The sequence below is a fragment of the Haemaphysalis longicornis genome, unplaced genomic scaffold (assembly GCF_048455015.1).
Source record: "Haemaphysalis longicornis isolate Haplotype H1 unplaced genomic scaffold, Haemaphysalis longicornis Haplotype H1 scaffold_8, whole genome shotgun sequence".
Taxonomy (NCBI): domain Eukaryota; kingdom Metazoa; phylum Arthropoda; class Arachnida; order Ixodida; family Ixodidae; genus Haemaphysalis; species Haemaphysalis longicornis.
Window position 1 is genome coordinate 152177440 of NW_027526445.1, and position 20574 is coordinate 152198013.

The following is a 20574-nucleotide window of genomic DNA, read 5'->3' on the forward strand; positions in this document are numbered from 1 at the left end:
CAGATTTATTAGTTTTGAAATGTTTTTCCTAATTTAACTTCTCGTTCAGGAACTATTTCATCTTCTGGCCTGAGCGCTGAATCAAGGGAAGGGACAGACAGACGGACGATCGGACGGACGAACGGACGGACAGACAGACAGACAGACAGACAGACAGACAGACAGACAGACAGACAGACAGACAGACAGACAGACAGACAGACAGACAGACAGACAGAAAAAATAAAAGGCTATAAAGTAAAATAAAAGCCCAAACCCGCACCACAGACGTATCACGGGTGACGCCAATTAAAAATAAACAAACTGGACTGAAGTCGAAAAGAGTTTTTAACAGACAGGAAAAGAAGAAAGAAAGAAGAGAGATCTATCACGCGAAACCAAGCCAAGGGAAAGGAGGAAATCAGCAGTATTTTTTTTAAAACGAATATGTGAAAGCTCAGTTGCGAATCAACATGTCGTTCTTCATACATGTGATGTTGATATGCAAACATATATGCAGTTTAAGTGCTTCCTTGATGGTGAAATCTCGTGCTCAATCTTGACTCCTCTTGATCAGTTGATCGTTTTTCCGTCTTCGTTCTTTGCCGTGATCGGGATCTGCATCTTCCCCTGTCCTGTTGTCCGTTGTGCCCTGGTAGACCTTCTGTAAAACGCAGAAACTGATTACTTCCAGACAGACATTTTCGAGTTCAACTAGTACAAGAAACACTGTCGTCTTTAAAAAAACAAGCTCGATAAAGGAAGCACACAGGATGCTCGCCAGACTTCCTTTCTAGCGAGTCTGGAGAGGAAGTCACAGGAAGAATGGAAGTTCTCTTCAACTAAAGTATAGTTAGCGTCCTGTGTGCCTCCTCCTCCGTCTTCGTCTTTTCCGGTACAGTGAAACGTATACACCCGAAAACGGGCCTTCGCGAAAAATACCTACGCCTGCCCTCTCCTCCCGGACAGAAGCATCGGTTGCAACAATGGCGTGGAATGGGAAACCGTTAAGATGATTCTGTAGGAGGCCTGTTAAAAGGTTCAGAGGGAGTAATTTCGCGTTAGAGCGAAAGATTTTATCAAAAGAAATATCTAAGTGCGACACTCTGTCAAGTACTGGAGCCGACAAGAGTGCCACATTTAATGGGCCAAGCAGAGATTGAACAAAGGCCGCCTGTGGATGTTTCAACCGCGGCCATGAACTACCGAAGAACAATGAAGGCCATGTAACGAAGGCAGTTTGCGGCCTGGATATGGGCGATTCCATAACTCGTAAAAATGCATCCATGGTGAGGGCATGCATGCGTGAGACTAACTGAGGAATACGGGCTTCCATGTATAAAATTTTAATTGGTACATAACGGGGAAGACCCAGACATAAACGTAGAGCTTGTCTTTCGAGCATTATCAACGGGCGAAGTTTGTAGTGAGGACTCCCGGAGAATAGCACACATCCAAGTTCTAGAATTGGTCGGACGTACATTTTGTAAATCATTAGTAGGGTGTCACGACGCATGCCCAATCTTTTGTGACTTAGCCCTCTCAAGAATGACACGGCCCGAGCCCCTTCGGTAGTAATGTAATCTATGTGTGGACGCCAATTGAGGGTATATTCGTACAAAATACCCAGATATTTTAAAGAATTGACCTGAGGAATGTCCTGTTGCCGGCACCTAAGAGATATGAAGACTGGGCCGCTCACTGGAAATGGAAGCAGAGCACATTTGTTCACATTTAGGGTCAAGCGAAGGCCATCCAGCGAAGCCTCTAAGGCGCTTACATACGACTGCATACGCCGATACAACGTGTGTATATCCCTGTCTGAAGTGAAAAAAGCAATATTATCCGCGTAAATATACACCTGAATGTCTGGATTTACCGGAACCGAGCTCATTAAAATATTAAACAGCACGGGAGAGAGAACGGAGCCCTGGGGAACACCTCGAGTTTGACTGTATATTGGAGAGGACAGGCCCTGCTGTGAACAAAAGAATTTTCTATCCGACAAAAAGGTGCCAATCCACGAAACAATGTAGTCTGGAAAATGATAACGCTGGATTGTGTCAAAAAGAATTTGGTATTCAACGCTATCGTAAGCTTTAGCAATATCCAGGGTAACCAACACGCCCACTTCTTTACGTTGGCGTGCCAGCTGAATGCGACTCTCCAAATCAATGTGGGCCGACCAAATTGAGCAGCCAGGCCTGAATCCTATCTGTTTAGGGTTCAAGACGTTCTCGCGTTCTAAAATGTTTTCAATTCGATGTAGCAAGATTCTTTCTACTAGTTTTACGAAATTCGATGTGAGGGCTATGGATCTGATATTATCTAAAGCGTATCCAAGACCTTGTTTTTTAAGGAAGGGGACGATCTTTGCCAGCCGCCACTCAATTGGAACCCATGAATGCTGTAGGGAATGGTTAACCACTTGTAGCAGTGAGTCGGGACACTCGTTGAACAAGAGTTTTAGCATATGGGCTGTAATACCACCCAGTCCAGGAGCCGCATCAGGGACATGGCTCAAGCCCTCGCCAATCTCCTGAAGGGTCACCTCCTCAAAGTAGTCTTGACAGAGTCTCGTAAGGACTGGTGGTAATGCCGAAGTGAAACGTGCATGTAAGCCCTGCGCAATCTGGTTAATAAAATCCTGGATTTCATCCGGGGAGCTGATAACTGATTCAATGTTTTGCTCTGGAGGAGCCACATTCCAACTGCGCAAAAATCGAAATAGGTGTCTTTTTTTCCGTGGGTCCGAGAGTAAAGCAAAGCGGGGCGACTTATACTCCTCTTTTGCCTTATTGTTAGTCCGCTTAAATATACCGCGGATGAATTTGAAGCTACTCCAATTCGCAGGGCACTGATTACGGAGCAGTCTTTTCCACGCTGCATTTCTGCGTCTGTATGCATACGTACACTCCTCGTTCCACCACGGGCTGATCGTATCCCTAGTTACCGAGACTGTGAATTTGGAACTCACGGCTGCATCGTTAATTTAATTTAAAACCTCTGCGGCCGTATGCTCTTCATCTCCTTGGGCCATCGTAGACAGGGCAACTCGTAATTCCTTAGCAAAGCGGTTCATATTTACGAATGCGTGTATTTTGCGGCTGGGAGTACGCACGGGGCATAAAATTTCGAAAAGCAAAGGAACATGATCACTATTGGTTGCATCCGAGATTGTTTCCCAATTGACTACCAAGCCTGGCTTTGAAAGAGTCAAGTCCACAGCCGAGCAGGATTGACCCATCACGCAAGTTACCGCACCAGAATTGTGGTATGTCATGTTGTTGTCACCAATCCATTCCCACAACCGGCGCCCACAGGCATCTGTACAGAAGTCCCAGGATACATGGTGAGAGTTGAAATCACATGCGAGAACGCTGTGGGGTTTGCAGGAAGCGAGGGCTGCGTCCAATGGTCTCGTAGATATTACTCCAGATGGGAAGTATGCGTTGATCACAGATAAGGGAGCGGTATTCGGGAAATAGAGGTCAACCCCGAGGATTTCGCAGTCACTTGTCGACAACGTGAACGAGATTGACGCCCTGTGGCAAAAGGCGGTTGAAATTAAAATCCAAGCGAAACGATGTGAAGTTGCGAACAGCGAAAGATTTTGAAGGAGATAGCCACGTTTCCGTAAGCAGAATAATGTCCGGGGATAGCGTAGAAATTTGATGCGAAAGATGAGGAGACGAAGAGATTGCAGAGCGGCAATTCCATTGCAGGACCCGTATCCGCCCTATGGCGACTGGAGCTCTGCCGAAGCGATGGCCTCTTTTAAGATGTCTCCAGATATTAATGTACGAGTCATGCCATTCTTAGGTAGCCAAAACTCACGCAGCCCTCCTCTTCGCAGCTTTGTCTTCTCCTTCTTCTTCTTCAGCGGTTCCCCTACGGGAAGATGACGATGGTGCTTGAACGCGAAGCTATCTCGTGATGGATTGTTTGGTTGGCCAATCTCTAGGGGCATCATGCCACAATCATCATCAGACGCGCTGCGGACGCCGGCCAAGGGACGCACGACAACTCCCGACTATAATGCATTTCTGCATAAAACACTTTCCTATGCAGCTAAGGGTTGAGCAAACATCCCAGCGGAAGAGCCCCATTTCACAAGCACCAAATGAAAGCTGGCACAGATAAGGCAATTTCAGATAGCAAAGAAACGCCTCAAGGAGCCGATACCTGAGCACTGGGCCTTGAAAATTGTCTACAAGCCAATAGGTAGTGGTCGACAGACCCACCTTCATTGCAGTCGAGACCTGCTTCGTTGATGCAAAGTTTGCGCTGGAATACATCACTAGATTTAATTATTTTTATATAGTGCAAGCCTTGACACTGTAGTAAATTGAAAAAAGCTCTTCTCTTCCCATCACAGCTAACCAAGAATCAGAGTTCCATGCCAAGTAAATTGTATTACGAAACTATACACAGAAAATGTATCCCCGAGTAGGGTCAGCTGACTTCTTTCTATCACTAAAGTTACGTCCTTCTCTACCAGAGCAGACCCAAATCGGGCATTCAGGATCCTTTGCAGACCCTTTGACTTTGCATGGTGGCCCGTAAGCGGGACGGATGAATTTCACGAGACCCATTCCCCCATTTCCATTCTGTAAGCCTTGGACATGCTTGGAGCTTGACCAAGCAGCCGTGCGAGGTCCCTCGAACCCCTTCAGGCGAGGTCAGGGACTGCTGGGAACCCACCAGTCGAAAGGGTACAAGCGCCCCCTGTACTGTCTTGGCTGGGGATACGGGACTTGGAAACGCCCTAACACCACTGTGGCAGGCGTGGAGGGCTCCTGCTCCCAGACTTGAGCCACTGGTCACCCACCAGAATAAAAATGGGTACAGGCGCCCTCCATGCCTGGGATCCCAGAAACCGTGGACGCAGCCCTCGCTTCCTGCAAACCCCACAGCGTTCTCGCATGTTATTTCAACTCTCACCATGTATCCTGGGACTTCTGTACAGATGCCTGTGGGCGCCGGTTGTGGGAATGGATTGGTGACAACAACATGACATACCACAATTCTGGTGCGGTAACTTGCGTGATGGGTCAATCCTGCTCGGCTGTGGACTTGACTCTTTCAAAGCCAGGCTTGGTAGTCAATTGGGAAACAATCTCGGATGCAACCAATACAAGCACCACCTGAACAGGGGATCTTGTACTTGGGAAGTTACCAGACTGTCAGGAAATGCTCGGGTGAAAGCGGTTGTAAATTTTTTGTGCCACACGCGGTTACGAAGTTGAGTGTCCACTGTGACTGTGGGAGTCACCATGTGCATTTATGTGCCTTGGTGGCACCGGGAACATACTGGTAAAATAGGTACGACTCCCCGGCCTGGTGCTCGGCCCTTGTCTGGGACTGCAACGCTTGGCGAGTTCACCCGGCTTGTATGGGAAATCGCCCCTATGGAATCGGACAGCTGCAAAAATGCAGGGACTTTTTTTTTCAAATTCATTTTAATATTCCCAGGCAAACCAAATGTTCCCTCTTGCCCAACCCTAACACACTCACTTTTCCATTCAATCTAGGACTGATGCTTCAACCACATGGGCGAGGCGGGGTAAAGGAGAGGAAAAAAAAGTCGTTTTTATGATCAAATCATTAGCGGCCCGAGCACAACGTGCTGTTGTGCAAACCAGTTCCATTCCCTCTGTAACTCTTATTCATGCTCTTCAGGAGTTTAAACTACGGCCTGCTTCATCATTGGCCTGCCTCCACATGACGTTTGTGCAGATTGGCCAGCCCAATTACGATTGAGTGGCCAATGGCTACTTCTTTAAAAACCAAGAGGTTGCATTTTGCTTCTGTGGCCCCTTTGACGACACGTCCACACAAGCAGAGAGGAGAGAGAAAAACGTGGAGCCGGGAAGTACCTTTATTGTCTTAAAACATGTAAAAAATGGGACCTGGACAAGGAGGACGCTGCCCACAGGTTAAAACACGCAAGGTATGTACAGTCCGCTGCTAGCTGCCCTCGAGTTCACAAGAACTCGTGGCACCAGTCGTACAGGCACTGGTAGCAGTCGGTGGCCTGCTTGTTGTTGGCACCGCTGACGTCCTTCATCCAGTCGACAAAGATGTCCTTGTTCTTCTTCAGGACCAGGAACTGGCCCAGGACGACGTAGGCCTGCAACGAGAACCGCACCACTGTTCACACGTCGCTGGCCCTGAACACCGCCAAGCACATGTTTATTGCACAGGCAATGTTGATTGATTGTTTGGTTTAACGTGCCGACGCAGCGCAGGCGATGAGGCGTGCCATAGTGGAGGGCTCCGGATTAATTTTGACCCCCAGGGGATCTTTATTAACTTGCGCCGAAATCTCGTACACATGGGCGTTTTCGCTTTTCGCCTCCATCAGAAAAGCGGCCGCCAGGAATCAAACCCGCGACCTCGTGCCGCACAGACAATGTGCCGGCCACAAGTTAATGAGACAAACTGAGCACTTAACAAATGAATCGATTCAGGTTAGATTTTTGATTCTCCCGCCGAATTTTGTGTTTCCGCGACGTCTGCAATAAAGTCACAAGGGTGGGTATTCAAACGAATTTCCAGTGCGTCATTTGGCTCTGCAGCTTTGCTTGCCGCCAGTCCTCCCAGGTGGCGCTACCATACCCAGCCATGGACCGTTTTCCGCTGTTGCTTTGTTTTTGACCGCATTTACACCTGGCTTGTTTTCGTTACAGTAGAAAATAAATTGTTTTGTGAAACTGGGGTTAGCTTGACAAAGAGGGTCACGTAAGACGTGGCTCACGCTAATCGGTGGACTGCCGTGCAGCTGAAACAAGCATAGTGCGCCCAGTACCAACAGCAGTGCGTATCGGTACTTCTATGCTTTTGCCAGCCTCAGCCAATCGCACAGCAGGGCACATATGACATCATACGTTCTGTTGCGGGAAATGGGCTAGTGGGTCGAATGGCCATTCATGCACTTTTTTTCCTAATTATGTAGCTTACTTGAGCGAAGTGTGTGTTAAAAGTGGTGTCAGTATAATTCTAATGAGGATATCCTTTCGAATGAACCAAACTTGTGTTTTGTCTGCATGGCCCCTTTTTTCCACGTGCATTGTAGTGAGACAAGCATTAGAAACCGGGTTTACAACTCTTCCTTCAGAAAAGGTGAAGAAGATTTGAACTATTTCACGACTGGGAATTAGAGCTAATCTCTTAGGACTTTGAATTACGGCACTCCTACAGTGGAAAAGCTGTAGCATTAGGACTCCTCACTAGCCATGCACACCCAGTGCTTCTAATTTTGCATTAACATGGTAGCTTGGCACTGCGGATGCAGGAGGTTATGGCTGACTGGGCTGGGAAATTATCCACATAAAAAACGGCCGCTGGAATTGTTCTACACTAAGTCACCTTGCCAGAACAAAACATTTCAGGTGGGTTGCTGCACAAAGTGAACCCATTTTGTGCGAGTGTACACTTTCACTTTCTCCAGCGCAGTTTATCATACTCTTCGTTTACGCATCGTTGTCCATAAAACCCGAATGGGAAACTTCGAGGTTAGGGCACCCGAATGGGAAACTTCGAGGTTAGGGCACATAAACTCGCATAAAAAAGCGGTTTTGCTAATGCGAATGGTGATGGTCGTGCTCAAGCAGGAGACAGGGGAGGGGGGGAAGCATGGTGGTTATGCATGGTAGCAGACAAACGCTTCAAACAGCACTACCTCCTGCATCGCCACACCACGACTATCCTGGGCGTCGCCTCGCAATGTTTTCTCGCTCTACGACTTTGACCGAGAGGCTCCCACACACTGACAAAATGACGATGCCTGTTAACGCTCTCTCTTGTCTTTAACTTTTGAGCTGCACCACACACACCTTCGGGGGTTATTAAACAGCACAGGCTATGTACGTTGGGGTCTATTGATGCCAAGGTACAAATTCTTCGCAACCCTCACCTTGTCGAAGCCCTTCTGCTCTAGCCTCTTGCCCAGCACCTCGCCGATGCCAGCAAGGTCCGTGACCGCCTTCTCGCCCATGGGCTCAGAGATAAAGTTGCGGTGCTTTTGCGAGGTCGACGACATGGCCGGAAGTCGCTGCGCAGAGGAAGGAGGTGGAAACATGCACACTGGTGCAGAAGCTAACATCGCTTTTTGTGCAGCTTGAATAGAAAACAAAGTTGCTGCTTACGCGTCTGAAACTGTGTTGTCTGTGAACTGTGAATAGCATACACTGCTGTGGGATCGCAAGCCCAAAATTTTCAACCACTGTCCAGATGAGGCAGCGGTCTTTGCTACTTCTGCAGACTTCGATGCAATAACTCACTAGTACCCCTTGAGGCCTCGTCAGTGTCAGTAGCCTATTTATTACCAGTAGCACAACAGCTAATTTTGAGGCTTGTACACTGTCCTCGAACTGAGTAGCTTTGTGTCTACAGTTCAGATTTTTGTTTGTAGAATTCATGCTGCTTATGGGTGATGATCGCGTTTTGGGGTATTTTAGTGCAATGCTGATGTAAGTAAGAAGTACCGCAATAAATGTGACAAGATGTGGATACGAAGAAGAGCAGCCTAGGAGCTCACTGCATGTGACCCCATACTAGAGCACTGCTTGGCCCGGGGTTCCCTGGAAGCCCGAACAGGGCCGCCCAAATTTCATTATAGGCAGGCCATGCTCAGACTAGAATTTATGGGCCCAGCCGTTAATTGTTCCGACGTGAAGTGTAGAAAGGAGCATTAAAAGGTATGTTCAGAGTTGTTTTTTACGCGCTTCTTGACGTTAGTTGCACGCGTTGTTTTAAAAACGTTTTCCTTGCTGTGATACTCACTACACCATACTTTTAATCGCAGTTCATGGACTGCATCCCAAAGATACGACTAGAAAGAATGCCTTAGCAGGGAAGGAGTAAATTCAGCAACCTGGAGCTCTGCACCTATATCTATGTACACGAGTGTTTTAGACGTCCCACCCATCTAAATGTGGCTGCCATGACTGGGAATTAAAACTTGCATGCTAGAGAAACACCACTGCAGGTAAAGTATTTAAATGCACGCACATACCTCTGGATTCAAATGCTGAGCAAAAAATTTCAGCAATACCAACTTGTGGCCATGAGAACCATGGGAAGTTGCCAAGAATCTGGTCATCAAAGGTTATGGTGTCTCTCGTGCAAGAATACCAGCTATTATGACACTGATGTGAACCCACGATGGTGCAAGCTAAAGTACGTGCTCTTCTTAAACCTAATGTTTTGCACTTCAGTTCATGACGTGGTGTGTGCTCCGTCTGAGTGCCTGCTTGAAGACACTCAACCAAATATAAGAAATCCCAGGCCATCTACACTTACATGAAACGTGGGGAGGGGCAAGAATGCAGTGTATTCAAAGATTGCAAGTCTCTTGGCACACGTTCGCAGTGATTTAACGCAGGAGAAGCGTCAATGAAAGGAGCAATCACGTGTTTGCTGAAGCGGTGGTGCCCTCTCTTGCAATGAACCGGATTTCAGAAATTTGCACGCATCTGCCCCTGTTTGGGGTGGTGGCCGGGGTCAATGCAAGCGCAGTTTAGTGCCCGATTGGGGGGGGGGGGGTAAAGAGAATTTATTATAGTCCAAATATCAGGGCGCAGCGACTAGTGATAACAGCGCTGCCCTAAGAACAGAAAATTATCCAATGAGTCTGCATGTAACATGGTCATTATACACAATGCACAAAATTTTTGGCGTGGTCAACAAGCCACTACAAATCAAGTCACACAAACTTCACCAGTGTTCAGAAAGACAGTTCATAAACTAACTTAGCTCAGTAAGGCACTAAAGAAAGACTCAGGATGTTACTCCTGACCACTATAAAGCGCGTAGACCAACGCAAGAGTAAGGCTTCTTCCCCTTGAGCTGCCAACTCATGCTCCAAATGACTCATCAGAATCGACCGGACACGCCACAGCAGTGGGAACATTGCCCGTTGCGGCCGGGCTCGAAGACATGCAGCACCACGATTTCTCCACAGAACAAAAGCACCAGCGCACATCAGAAAGTTGACCAACACATCATTTGAACGAGTGTTCATTCGAAGTGTGAGTCCGAGCATCCTGCTTAATACAGTCCAAAACGTTGCCGCTACACGACGGCACGCCCTCGGCGACCCACGAGGGCCCAGGGCCAGGTAGCTATGCCTTTTCTTGATTGCTTCGACCAACCACCCGAGCCGATCAGGCGTAGCGTCAAGAACCGGTGGGTATTTGAGGGTAACAAAAATTATAACACATCTAAAAACAGCTTCTGCTTGTCCTTGACAATTGCTCGAACAGACAGAGAGCGTTCCACAAATCTTTCAACCATATTAGTTTATTTTGAACCAGTTTTATCCATCATACACTTTTCTTTTACTACACGTTACGCTGTAGCGCGAGGCATTGAAAAATGAGTGGAAAAGTGCCGTGTACGTGCTTCCACTTGGACGTGCTACTGACCTGATAACACACAGCCTTTTGTTTTCGGTCAGCCAATTCAGAGCAGTGATAAAAAATGCGGGTGACTAGACACTGCAAACTGCTTGCAGTGCATTAATATTTATGGCGCATGGCGGCAATTTGCCACAACTAAACAGCACAGTCTAGGCACGGCTTTGAATTTAGCCACCTCTGTACGGGTGGAAAACAAACCCGCAGCAAGGCTAACTGCGCACGAATAACCTCTGCAGGCCCCGAGAACATGAAGATGTATGTTCGGTAGAACACGAAGGAAAATAACGACAGTATATTGAACAGATTTAACTACAATGCAGCACCAACAGAACGTGTTTCTTGGTTAAGTTTAGACGTCTGCAGTGAGCACTAGGCATCGAAGGGGTGCTCAGGTGACTTTTGAAAAGCAATTAAAATGCACTCAACTCGAGATTACTTAGACAGGAGGGCTGCTTCACACGGATTATGCAGGGTCATTGAAGTTGCTCTAGCTGCCATCTAAGGGCGAGGAATTTCAACAGTACCAATATTTTGGAGCGTACCGGCTAGATCCCTGAGGCTTACTTTACTCCTCGATGTTTGGCAGCTATGCGAGAGATGAGTTGTGTAGTCTGGTAAACCCCTTTTTCCAGGGCACGGAGACTATCTACATTATATCCGTTTGCCTGTATACGGAGACCTAGAATCTTGACGCAGTCTACTATTGGGATGGGTTGGCCGTTAGAGGTAGTTATTTGCATGAGGAGCAGTTGGCCGATTGTTGCCTCGGTGTGCATTTGAGTTCTGAATACATTTCGAGTTTGAGGTATACATTTTGAGTTCTGAGTACATTTTGAGTTTTGAGTACATTTTGAGTTTTAGTACATTTTCAAATCTGGGTACATTTTGAAAATGTGAGAAACAGCGCGGAAGGACAGGACGTAAAGTAGAAGACAAACACACGGCGCTGACTAAAAACAAAGTTTTATTTCTTGCAGGCGGCTTATATTGCTAGTTTCCCACATTTCTAACCTGCACAAACCAGCCCACTTACTCCTCGTTCTAAGGTACAATTTGAGTTTGAGTACATTTTGAGTTTTGAGTGCATTTTGAGTTTGAGTGCATTTTAAGTTCTGCGTATATTTGAGTTCTGAATACATTTTGAGTTCTGAGCACATTTTGAGTTTTGAGTACATTTTGAGTTTGAGTACGTTTTGAGTTTGAGTACATTTTTTGTTCTGAGTACATTTTGGGTTTTGAGACCGTGTGAGTTTGAGTTTGGCACTCACTGTGAGTTTGAGTGAGCGCAGATCAGATCAGATTAAACTTTATTGTTGCCACGTGTGGGACCGTTTTCAGGTCGACTTCAGTGTCCTTGCGTCTTCGGCCACCTGGGCTAGTGAGACCTGGGTCATATGGTCTGTGCTGAGCAGCGCGGCCTCGCACTGCTCTTCTTTCGTAATTCGTAATAAAATGGGGTGCTTTTTAAGAGTTTGGAGGGGTTCTTCTTCACAGGACCAAATGATATGTGATAGGTCTGCGTATTTATGGCAACAATCGCGCAACTCGGGGTTATGGAGTGATAGGAGGGCAGGGGTGGGAAATGTGGATGTTTGAAGTTGGCGCCATAAAACAGCGTATCGGCGGGAGAAGGGTATCGGGTTGTGGGAAGTGAGCAATGGACAGTCGGTAGTGATCGAGTACCGATCGGTAGGTCAAGAGGCGGTGCCTATAGAATAACGGTTGAGGAGATTCTGCAGCGTCACTGGGCTCTCGGATTACCAGTTCTCGAGCAACCTGGTCTGCCAATTCATTTCCTAGGAGTTCGGAGTGGCCCGGTGCCAAAACGATATATATTTTTCCTTTCGGGAATGGGCGTGCCTGCAGGAGTAGGCGTAAAGTTCGGGGGTCAACTCGCCCGTTGGAGTAATTGGTAATGGCCGATTTGGAGTCGCTTATTATAGTAGTAACTTTAGAGCTGGAAATAATGGCAAGAGCGATAGCCATTTCTTCGCCTACGGTTGGAAATTGAGTAGGGCAGGAGAGGACGCCTAGTGTGAGGTGAGATTAATTAACTGCGACCGCTGCAATGGCTTCGCGTCCTGAGTATTCCGCAGCGTCCACGTAGGCTACTTGTGGGTTGGAGGAAGGTTGCTTGTGTAAAGCCTGTGCTCTCGCTCGGCGCCTTTCCTCGTTATGAATCGGGTGCATGTGTTTAAGGAGGGGATGGATTACCAGTTGGTCTCGAATGACTGAGGGAATGTCGACATGGGTGTCAGAGATAGTGGGTTGACTGAGGCCAACACTCTGAAGAATGTGGCGTCCAGTGTCACTCCTCGTGAGTCGCTCAAGTTGCGAGACCCGTTGGGCGAGAGAGAGTAGTTTGTCTGTTGAGAGTGTAACAGGGAGACCTAAAGCATATTTGTAAGATTTACGTATCATAGCTTCAATTTTGTGCGTTTCGCTGACTTTGAGGTTTAGGAAGGGGGTGACATATGCTATACCACTGATGACGAAGGCTTGTACGAGACGTATTCGATTGTTTTCTTTTGCTCCTCGATGTTTGGTAGCTATGCGAGTGATCAGTCGTGTAGTCTGGTAAATCCCTTTTTCTAGGGCACGGAGAGTATCTACATTATATCCGTTTGCCTGGATACGGAGACCTAGAATCTTGATGCAGTCAACTATTGGGGTGGGTTGGCCGTTAGAGGTAGTTATTTGTATGAGGAGCAGTGGGGAAGGTGGCTGTTTTCCTGGTCTTTTAGGTCTGTGTAGAAGAATCTCTGATTTTGTTGGGTAGCAGGACAGACCGCGAGAGGCTGCATACGCTTCGACGACATCAGTTGCCGTTTGGAGGGTATCTTGGATGTGACTATCAGATCCTCTAGTAACCCACAACGTGATGTCGTCGGCGTATATGCTGTCGTGTAGGTCGGGGATGGCGTCGAGGAGCGGGGGTAGACCTCGTAGGGCAATATTAAAAAGCAAGGGGAAAGAATCAATCCTTGGGGGGAACCTTTGCTACCGAGGGGGATCAGGGGTGTAGTCAATTGTCCAAGGGGGAGTGTGGCTGTTCGACCCGTGAGGAAATTACAAGTGTAGTTGTATGCTCCCGCACCGACTCCAGCCGCGGCTACTCCTTCCAGGATTGACGAGTGGCAAACTGAGTCGAACGCTCGCGTTAAATCGAGGCCCAAGATCGCCTTGGTGTTATGTGTGGAACTGAATCGAGCATCTACTATGTGGTGTTTTAGTTGTAGCATGACGTCCTGAGTAGAGAGCTGGGGTCGCAACCCCAGCATGAAGTCCGCGAATGGAAAGGAACGTTTCATCTCCAAAAAACTGGTGTCTGCATAGCGTGTAACGTTGCCCCTCTTCTTAGCAACATATTTCTAGAAAGAATTGACAGTCTTATTGAGAAAAACTTGGGAGAGGTGGCCAGTAAGATTGCCAGATACGTAGGCGATTTTCTAGTATTTGTAAAGCCTCATAGCCTCAACGAAAAGGTGACTCAGGTTTTGAACCCTTTTAAACGGTATGGTTGTGGTCTGAGCTTTACAGTTGAGTTCCCAAAGGAACATGAATTACAGTTTTTGGGTCTGAGGCTGTATAGAGAAGAAAAAAATTGGGCCCATCTCCCCGCGAGGGGGACTCGAGTAAATGCGTCGCATAGGGGGTGGGTGTATTGCGTTAACGTTTAGTGTTTGGGGAATTGGTGGTAGTGAATGCGTTGCATCAGCACCTTCTTGACGTAGTTTGAATGAGTCAAGGATATAAGGCGCGTTCGTAGCCTCCCATTCTGTGTCGGCTTTGTGGCGCAGTGGGTAGAGCACCATGTACATTGCGTTCCGCCCGCAGGGTCGAGGGATCGAAACCAGGCGCCGGATAGTATTTTTTTATATAGTGTATGAGGAGGGGTGCGGACGACGACGCTGCGGATTACGACTACTGACGTCAACGCGGGTGACATCGTGAGTTACTGAAATTCTCTGCATTTAAAACATAAATGCTGGTCGTTCTTCCCGCGTTCAAAGAAGCCCATAGTAGACTTCAATTCCGGGCACTCAAAGATCGTAAAAAAATCACAGCAGATCCACGGGGTGAATGATGATGAGTAGGCTAAGCTCCTGAGGGGAAATCATCGGTAAAACCGTGACTCTTCAGTGAAAGTTCGCCCACTACATCTTTGTCCGAACGTAACGTCTAGAAAGTCTCGCTTAAACCGGGCGTCGGCACCTTGGGGCTGAGCTCGCCTGATGCGTTTTGCAGACGCCTCACGAGCTCTCACTGCATCGGGGTCTGCCTGCCGATACGCGCGCTTTCTCGCCGCTTCCCGTTCTCTGACGTTTTGGAGATTTTCTTCGCGCCGCAGCCGTGCCGCTTCGCGTACGGCAGGGTCCTCGCGCCGTTGCCGTGACGCTTGGGCCTCTCGTTCTCGAACGCTGGGATCTTGGCGGCGTCGTCGCGCAGCCACACGACACGCTTCGGCCTCTCGCTCTCGTACGGCAGGATCTTGGCGGCGGCGTCGCGCAGCTTCACGGAGCGCTTCTGCCTCGCGGGCTCGCACATCTGCAGCCTTATTCATCGGGCGACTCCGAGCGCGCGCCAACAGCGAACGGATTTTATTACAACGCTCCCCGCCATCTAGTAAACAATCCAAGAACTAAACTAGAGGTAGCCACGCCATCTAGTAAACAATCCAAGCGCATCTTTTCATCATATACAAGTACCGCCATCTAGTAAACAATCCAAGAACTAAACTAGAGGTGGCTACATACATACGTCGAGGATGGACAGACCCACACCTTAAGGAGCTTCGCCCCTAAAATGGGGATCGGTGTTTCGTGTCTGCGAGCATCCCTCCAAAAATCGTGCACCGAAAAAATATCCAGTAGTTTCACAAGCCAGCTAGAAAGACTAAACAGGGCTGGTATTTCGCAAAATGTAGTTCGCAAGATAATCCTTAAGTTAATAAAAGGCGCGAAATCCATACTTCGGAAAAGTTGGCGCGGCTCACTCAAACTCATTCACAAATTTATTTTCGAATCACCACTCATTAAAACTCAGACTCATTGCTGAGCAGCACATCTACGCTCACTTAAACTCAAACTCACAGTGAGCACAAAACTCAGAACTCACTCCGTCTCATAACTTCAAATGCACTCAGCACTCAAAATGTACTCAAACTGAAAATGTACTCAGAACTCAAAATGTATTCAAACTCAAAATGTACTCAGAACTCAAAATGTACTGGAAACTCAAAATGAATTCAGGACTCAAAATGTACTGCAAACTCAAAATGAACTCAGAACTCAAAATGGACTGAACTCTCAAAATGAATTCAGAACTCAAATAGACTCACAACTCTCTTGTACTAGGAATTTACTCGGGCTCAGATGGACGAACATTTCATTAACCTTCAGAGTTTTAAAATTAACGCGTGGTAAAACTAATACGGGAGCAAATTCGTGAGCTCAAACTCTTGCGTTCGGTGCGACATGATACCGTATATCCTGTGAGGTCGGAAACAATTTTCGTTGCAGATTTAATACAGCTGTACCAGTAGTTTCACTATCCAGTAGTTTCACAAGCCAGCTAGAAAGACCAAATAGGGCTGGTTTTTCGCAAGCTGTCATTCGTCATTTAATAGAAGGCGGGAAAAGGTAATAAAAGGCACGATATCAGATTGGGGAAACGAGAAAAATAAAATAAGTGTAAAAAACTTGTCGTCAGTCCGTATATGCACAAGGCGTCGCACGGGTTAAAAAATGCTGCTAACCGGTATGACGTCGACGTGGTCTTCTCAGTCCCAAACAAACTGACCAAGTTATGCGGCAAAATAGAAGAGATTGTTATCGCCCAGTGAGAAGCCGTCAAGAAGACGAGCATGCAATGTGGAATATACTTCCCCCTTTGTGCGGTGTGCAACGTGTGTTGTTTATCTGACGCCGATAACGGGTGGCCACATTTATGCAGGACAAACTGGGCGATGTTTAAGCATACGTCTGCAAGAACGTAAAAAAGGTGAAAAATCAAAGCAGGGCTCCCAACTATAGGAACACTGCACCACGCATGGGTGTTCGCCCATCTTCTGCGATACCGCGGTTTTGTCACGGTATCCAGATAAAACAACTCGAGAGCCGATAGAAGCATTTCACATTAAAAGGTCCGGAGATAGATGTGTTAGTGCCCCGTCAATTTTTATAAAAGACAAAGAATATTTTTATCTGTGCCACTCATTGCGATCGTAGTGGTTTCTTGATAAGTTATGGTTTTGCTCTTTTACTGCCTTTACCCTTCGATTGTCGCGTGTACACCGGTATGTATTTAATCCCTGTAAAAAGTGACTTTCATGATTTTATCCTGGGCGAGACGAACGCACCAAGGGAGATGTTGAAAGTATATATTTGTGTCTCTTTTCAATAAACAAACAGTTGCGAGTTAGCGCCGTGTCGTCTCGGTTTTTTCTACTTTTGTCCCTGTTGTGTGAGCGCTTCCACCTTCAAGGCCACATACAAAGGCTGAAGTATTTAACGAATCATCGCTTCGTGTCCACTCTTATCTACGAGTGACTGTATACTTTACAAAAAAATCAAATTAAATGCGAATGTTTCACGGTCGAAGAGGAGGAAGTGCACATGTACTTACTGCCGCTCTTGTACGAAGAACAATGTCCTGAGGAGGTTTTTCGATGAATAGGCGGGCTGTATCTTGATTCGGCGAACGTTCGAGGCGCCTGCCTTCCGTGGCGGCTTGGCCTGAGCGATTACTTCCGCGTTGTTATGGCGCGCAACGTCTGTCGCCGGTCGCGGCGGCGAAGGTTATGTCAGCAGAAACGGTGGCGACTCCAAACGACACTTCGACCTTATCAGAGATTTCACCACACGTTGCCCTCCCCCGCCCATCTCCTCTTCGTTCAGTTCTCTCTCCCAAAGCAAGACTCCCTCCAGGCATTTCCAACTAAATTTTAGCCCACTCCGGTGTTACTTTTCGTCTTTTGATGTAGAAGACAAATTCATTTCAACATTGCAATAGTTTGGGAGGCTTTCTAAGTGTTTCGTTTCGTACGCTTAGTTAGGAGATTTTGGAACACCGTTGAGAGAGGTCTGAAGAGGAGTCGTGGCGGATCATTGTCTACGATGAGAATTTGGAGAATCTTTTATCGCGCCGCGTGCCAGTATTATGCGAGACTCCTCTCGCTTAGTGAGACTCCGACCCCCACAGCGGGGAATCCCCGCGAACGAAGGCGGTATCCCCGCGTTTATCCGTCCCCTCCAGCTGCGCGCTGTTACTTTTTTTTAATGCGTAGCGTTCTTTGGCGAGTTCCCCCCCAGCCGGGGCCTTGTAACGGACTGGATTTTCACAAAACTGCAGATTTTGCGCATGTCATGTTGCCGTAAATGGATAGATAATTCGTCGTACAGAATTTTGAAACACTAAAAAATAACAAAAAAAATTGTGAAAGGTCTGGCAACATCAAAGGTATGCATCCTATACATCTCCCCCAAAACCGAAGAATAAAAGAAAAAAGCCCGCAAAAGAACGTTCGAAATACGAATAAAATAATGGCGAAGACGAGCGAACCGTGAAACGCCCTGCATTTCCACAAATGCCGATTTGGCGGAAGTTATACTATATTCGTCGTTATAATAGCGCGAACGGAAATTACTGGTCTGACAAAATTTTGGAAAACCAAAAAATTAGAAAAAAAATCGAATAAATACAAGTTTCAGAAAAATGATCTGACAAAATCAAAAATATCCATCTTGTACAGTTTCAAAAAGAACACGAAGACAAAACAAAAAAAGTTTGAAAAAAAAAGGTTAGAAATACCAATAAAAAGTAGCGTAAACAGACCAACTGTGCAGGTACGCCTTGCATCTCGCTCGCTATATAGTACTTGCGTAGGCTTTGGTTTGACGCACAGATTTGACAGTAAGCTATGTCAGAGTCCTTCTCCGGCCGAAGTTTCATTCAGGGACAAAAGCTGCCGCTAGGATCGCCCCTGTTAACGTGAAGGCTTCGCTGGCGGTCGATGACGCTTGCTGGCCGGCTGTTTCTCCATCGGCAACTCGCCTACTTTCATCTGCTCTTCATTTCCACCTGTAAAAACGCGAGCGAAGTTTTGAGTCAGTTTTTAAGTCAGTCAGTTGTTGTTTTTGAGCCAGTTGCTGCCGCGTAGCTCAGCTGTGAAATTGAGGCAAGACCACGGGTGTTAAGGAGGCGTATATGATGCAGTGTTCGTTCGGTGCGGCAGGCACCGCTACGTTCTCGCTTTGAGAAGGCGGACATCTGACGTTTTCAATTTTTGACTAGCCTTTGCAGCCGCCTGCATTATCTGAGTTAACTAGCGCCAGAATTAACTGTGTATTCAGCCCTGGGTGACATGCTGCGCTGAGCAAATAGGTGTGCAAACATACAGCACGTTGGGTTTGCGCTGTGTTTGAGCTGTTTTATAGCGCGCTAATAATGTAAAAAATATTCGAGATTCGGAAAGTGAGCGTGGACAGCAGAAAAAAAAAACGATCACAAAATGGAAGCAGCATAATGGGCGCGCGGAGGGGCCAGGGCAGGAGTAAATGCTACAGCCTTGAGCGGCTTTCTCGGCTGTCCTCATAAGCATAGGGTGTCAACAGATAAAAACTCGCCCGCTCAGTGCCTGTCCCATCCCTCCCACCCAAACGGCAAGTTAAAAAAAAACATTGATTGATTGATTATGAGGTTTAACGTGCCGACGCTACACCGGCAATGGGGCGCGCGCCGTAGTGTAGCGCTCCGGATTAATTTTAACCACTCAGGTATCTTTAACTTGCGCCGAAATCTCTAACACACAAGCGTTTTCTCTTTTCGCCTCCATCAGAAAAGCGGCTGGGAACCCGCGTCGTTGGACTTAAGCACAACGCCTTAGCCCCTGAGCAAGCGCGGCGGGCAAGGGAAAAAAATATATGCAGGCAAAGATAGCCATGCTCCGCTTTCCAAATTCAAAATATCTGGTTTGATAACCAAAATCACAGTAGCTGCAGTCCGATCTTTGTGCGGCGACGAAACGCGACGACGTTTAGCAGACGGATTTTCTCGTTGTGAGCGCGATCGTGGCTTGGGCTTCGTAAGATACGCCGGCAGGTTTTCAAATATCCGGGGCGACGCGGAGCTTGAGCTTCTCGCGCTGCAGAAGCACAGGTTGTCCACTTATTTTAAACTCATCGGCTCGAATAATGTCCGCGGGGTCGAAATGTTTCTCGAACACACGAACGGCCTTCGACTCGAAGCTGAAAGCGTCCGTCTCCTGTAGTGGAATGGCTCACTTCCACATGTCGCGTTGTTCGCGGTCGCTTGGGAGGCAGAACAACGAAGCATTTTCCGTTGTACTCCGATAGCCAGAGCGGCACCCAGGTACACAGCACGTCACAGGCATGGTAGTTCACATAGTTTGCCCTTCGTGATGAGTTTAGAAAGCTATATCACACAACAAACACCCGCAAGCTCGCGCTCCAACGCACTGCAAATGCGGCCGCCGCCGTCCAAACCGCCTTCACGTAGAGTTCCTGTATACAATGTGTTGCGACGGTAATTGGAACACTTTAAACATTTTTCCTGAGCGAAGCGCCGCTCTGTTCGAGCTCAAACTTCACACGAAGGTCGCATTTTGTGGTCTATTTTGTTTCATGCCGGGAACAATGATGGTACTTACCTGTTTATCCTGAAAATAAATAAAAACGATTTTCGCCTATGGGAAAATGGCGGCGATTGGGGCGTGCGAGCCCGAAAACTAGTATTCTGATCGTCTGTTAGCTCATTTCTAGGTGCATTTTCTGATCGTCTGCTACACCATTTGGCCCCGCACGTGAATCCGAAACATGCGTTTCACTCTGCAGGTGGTTCCGTCGTTCCAACATCAACTTGCGCTGGCTCGCACGTCCAAATCAGCCGCCATTTTCCCATAGGCGAAAATCGTTTTTATTTATTTTCAGGATAAACAGGTAAGTACCGTCGTTGCTCTCGGTATCAAACAAAATAGGCCACAAATTGCGACCTTCGTGGCAAGTTTGAGCGTGAATAGAGCGGCGGTTCGCTCAGGAAAATTTTTAAAAGTGTTCCAATTATCGTCGCAACATCCTGTATAGCTCCCCTAGGGGAGCAGAGTTGCGCGTCCATCCGCCATCTTAAGTTCCAGGTCGTGCGGGAAAGCCAC

General features: G+C 47.4%; 2 protein-coding genes across 4 annotated transcripts in view; both read right to left on the reverse strand.

Annotated features, from left to right (window-relative positions):
• The window catches only part of LOC144148527 (uncharacterized), a gene marked incomplete at its 5' end in the record, with an annotated part of 188863 nt that overhangs the window by 14005 nt on the left and 154284 nt on the right, over nt 1–20574 (reverse strand). The window lies entirely within an intron of this gene.
• Nucleotides 5843–20574, reverse strand: part of LOC144149624 (barrier-to-autointegration factor-like) — a 91229-nt gene continuing 76497 nt past the window's right edge. The window contains exons 1-3 of one of the 3 annotated variants that reach the window (XM_077681268.1): nt 18240–18333; nt 7898–8035; nt 5843–6112 (exon numbers count right to left, since the gene is read on the reverse strand). In XM_077681268.1, coding sequence (XP_077537394.1) covers nt 5966–6112; nt 7898–8035; nt 18240–18263 — 309 coding nt within the window. In that variant the 5' untranslated portion in view covers nt 18264–18333 and the 3' untranslated portion in view covers nt 5843–5965. Of the gene's footprint in view, nt 6113–7897; nt 8036–17030; nt 17197–18239; nt 18334–20574 lie in introns of those variants that run through there. The other 2 variants (XM_077681269.1, XM_077681270.1) reach the window with 2 other exon arrangements.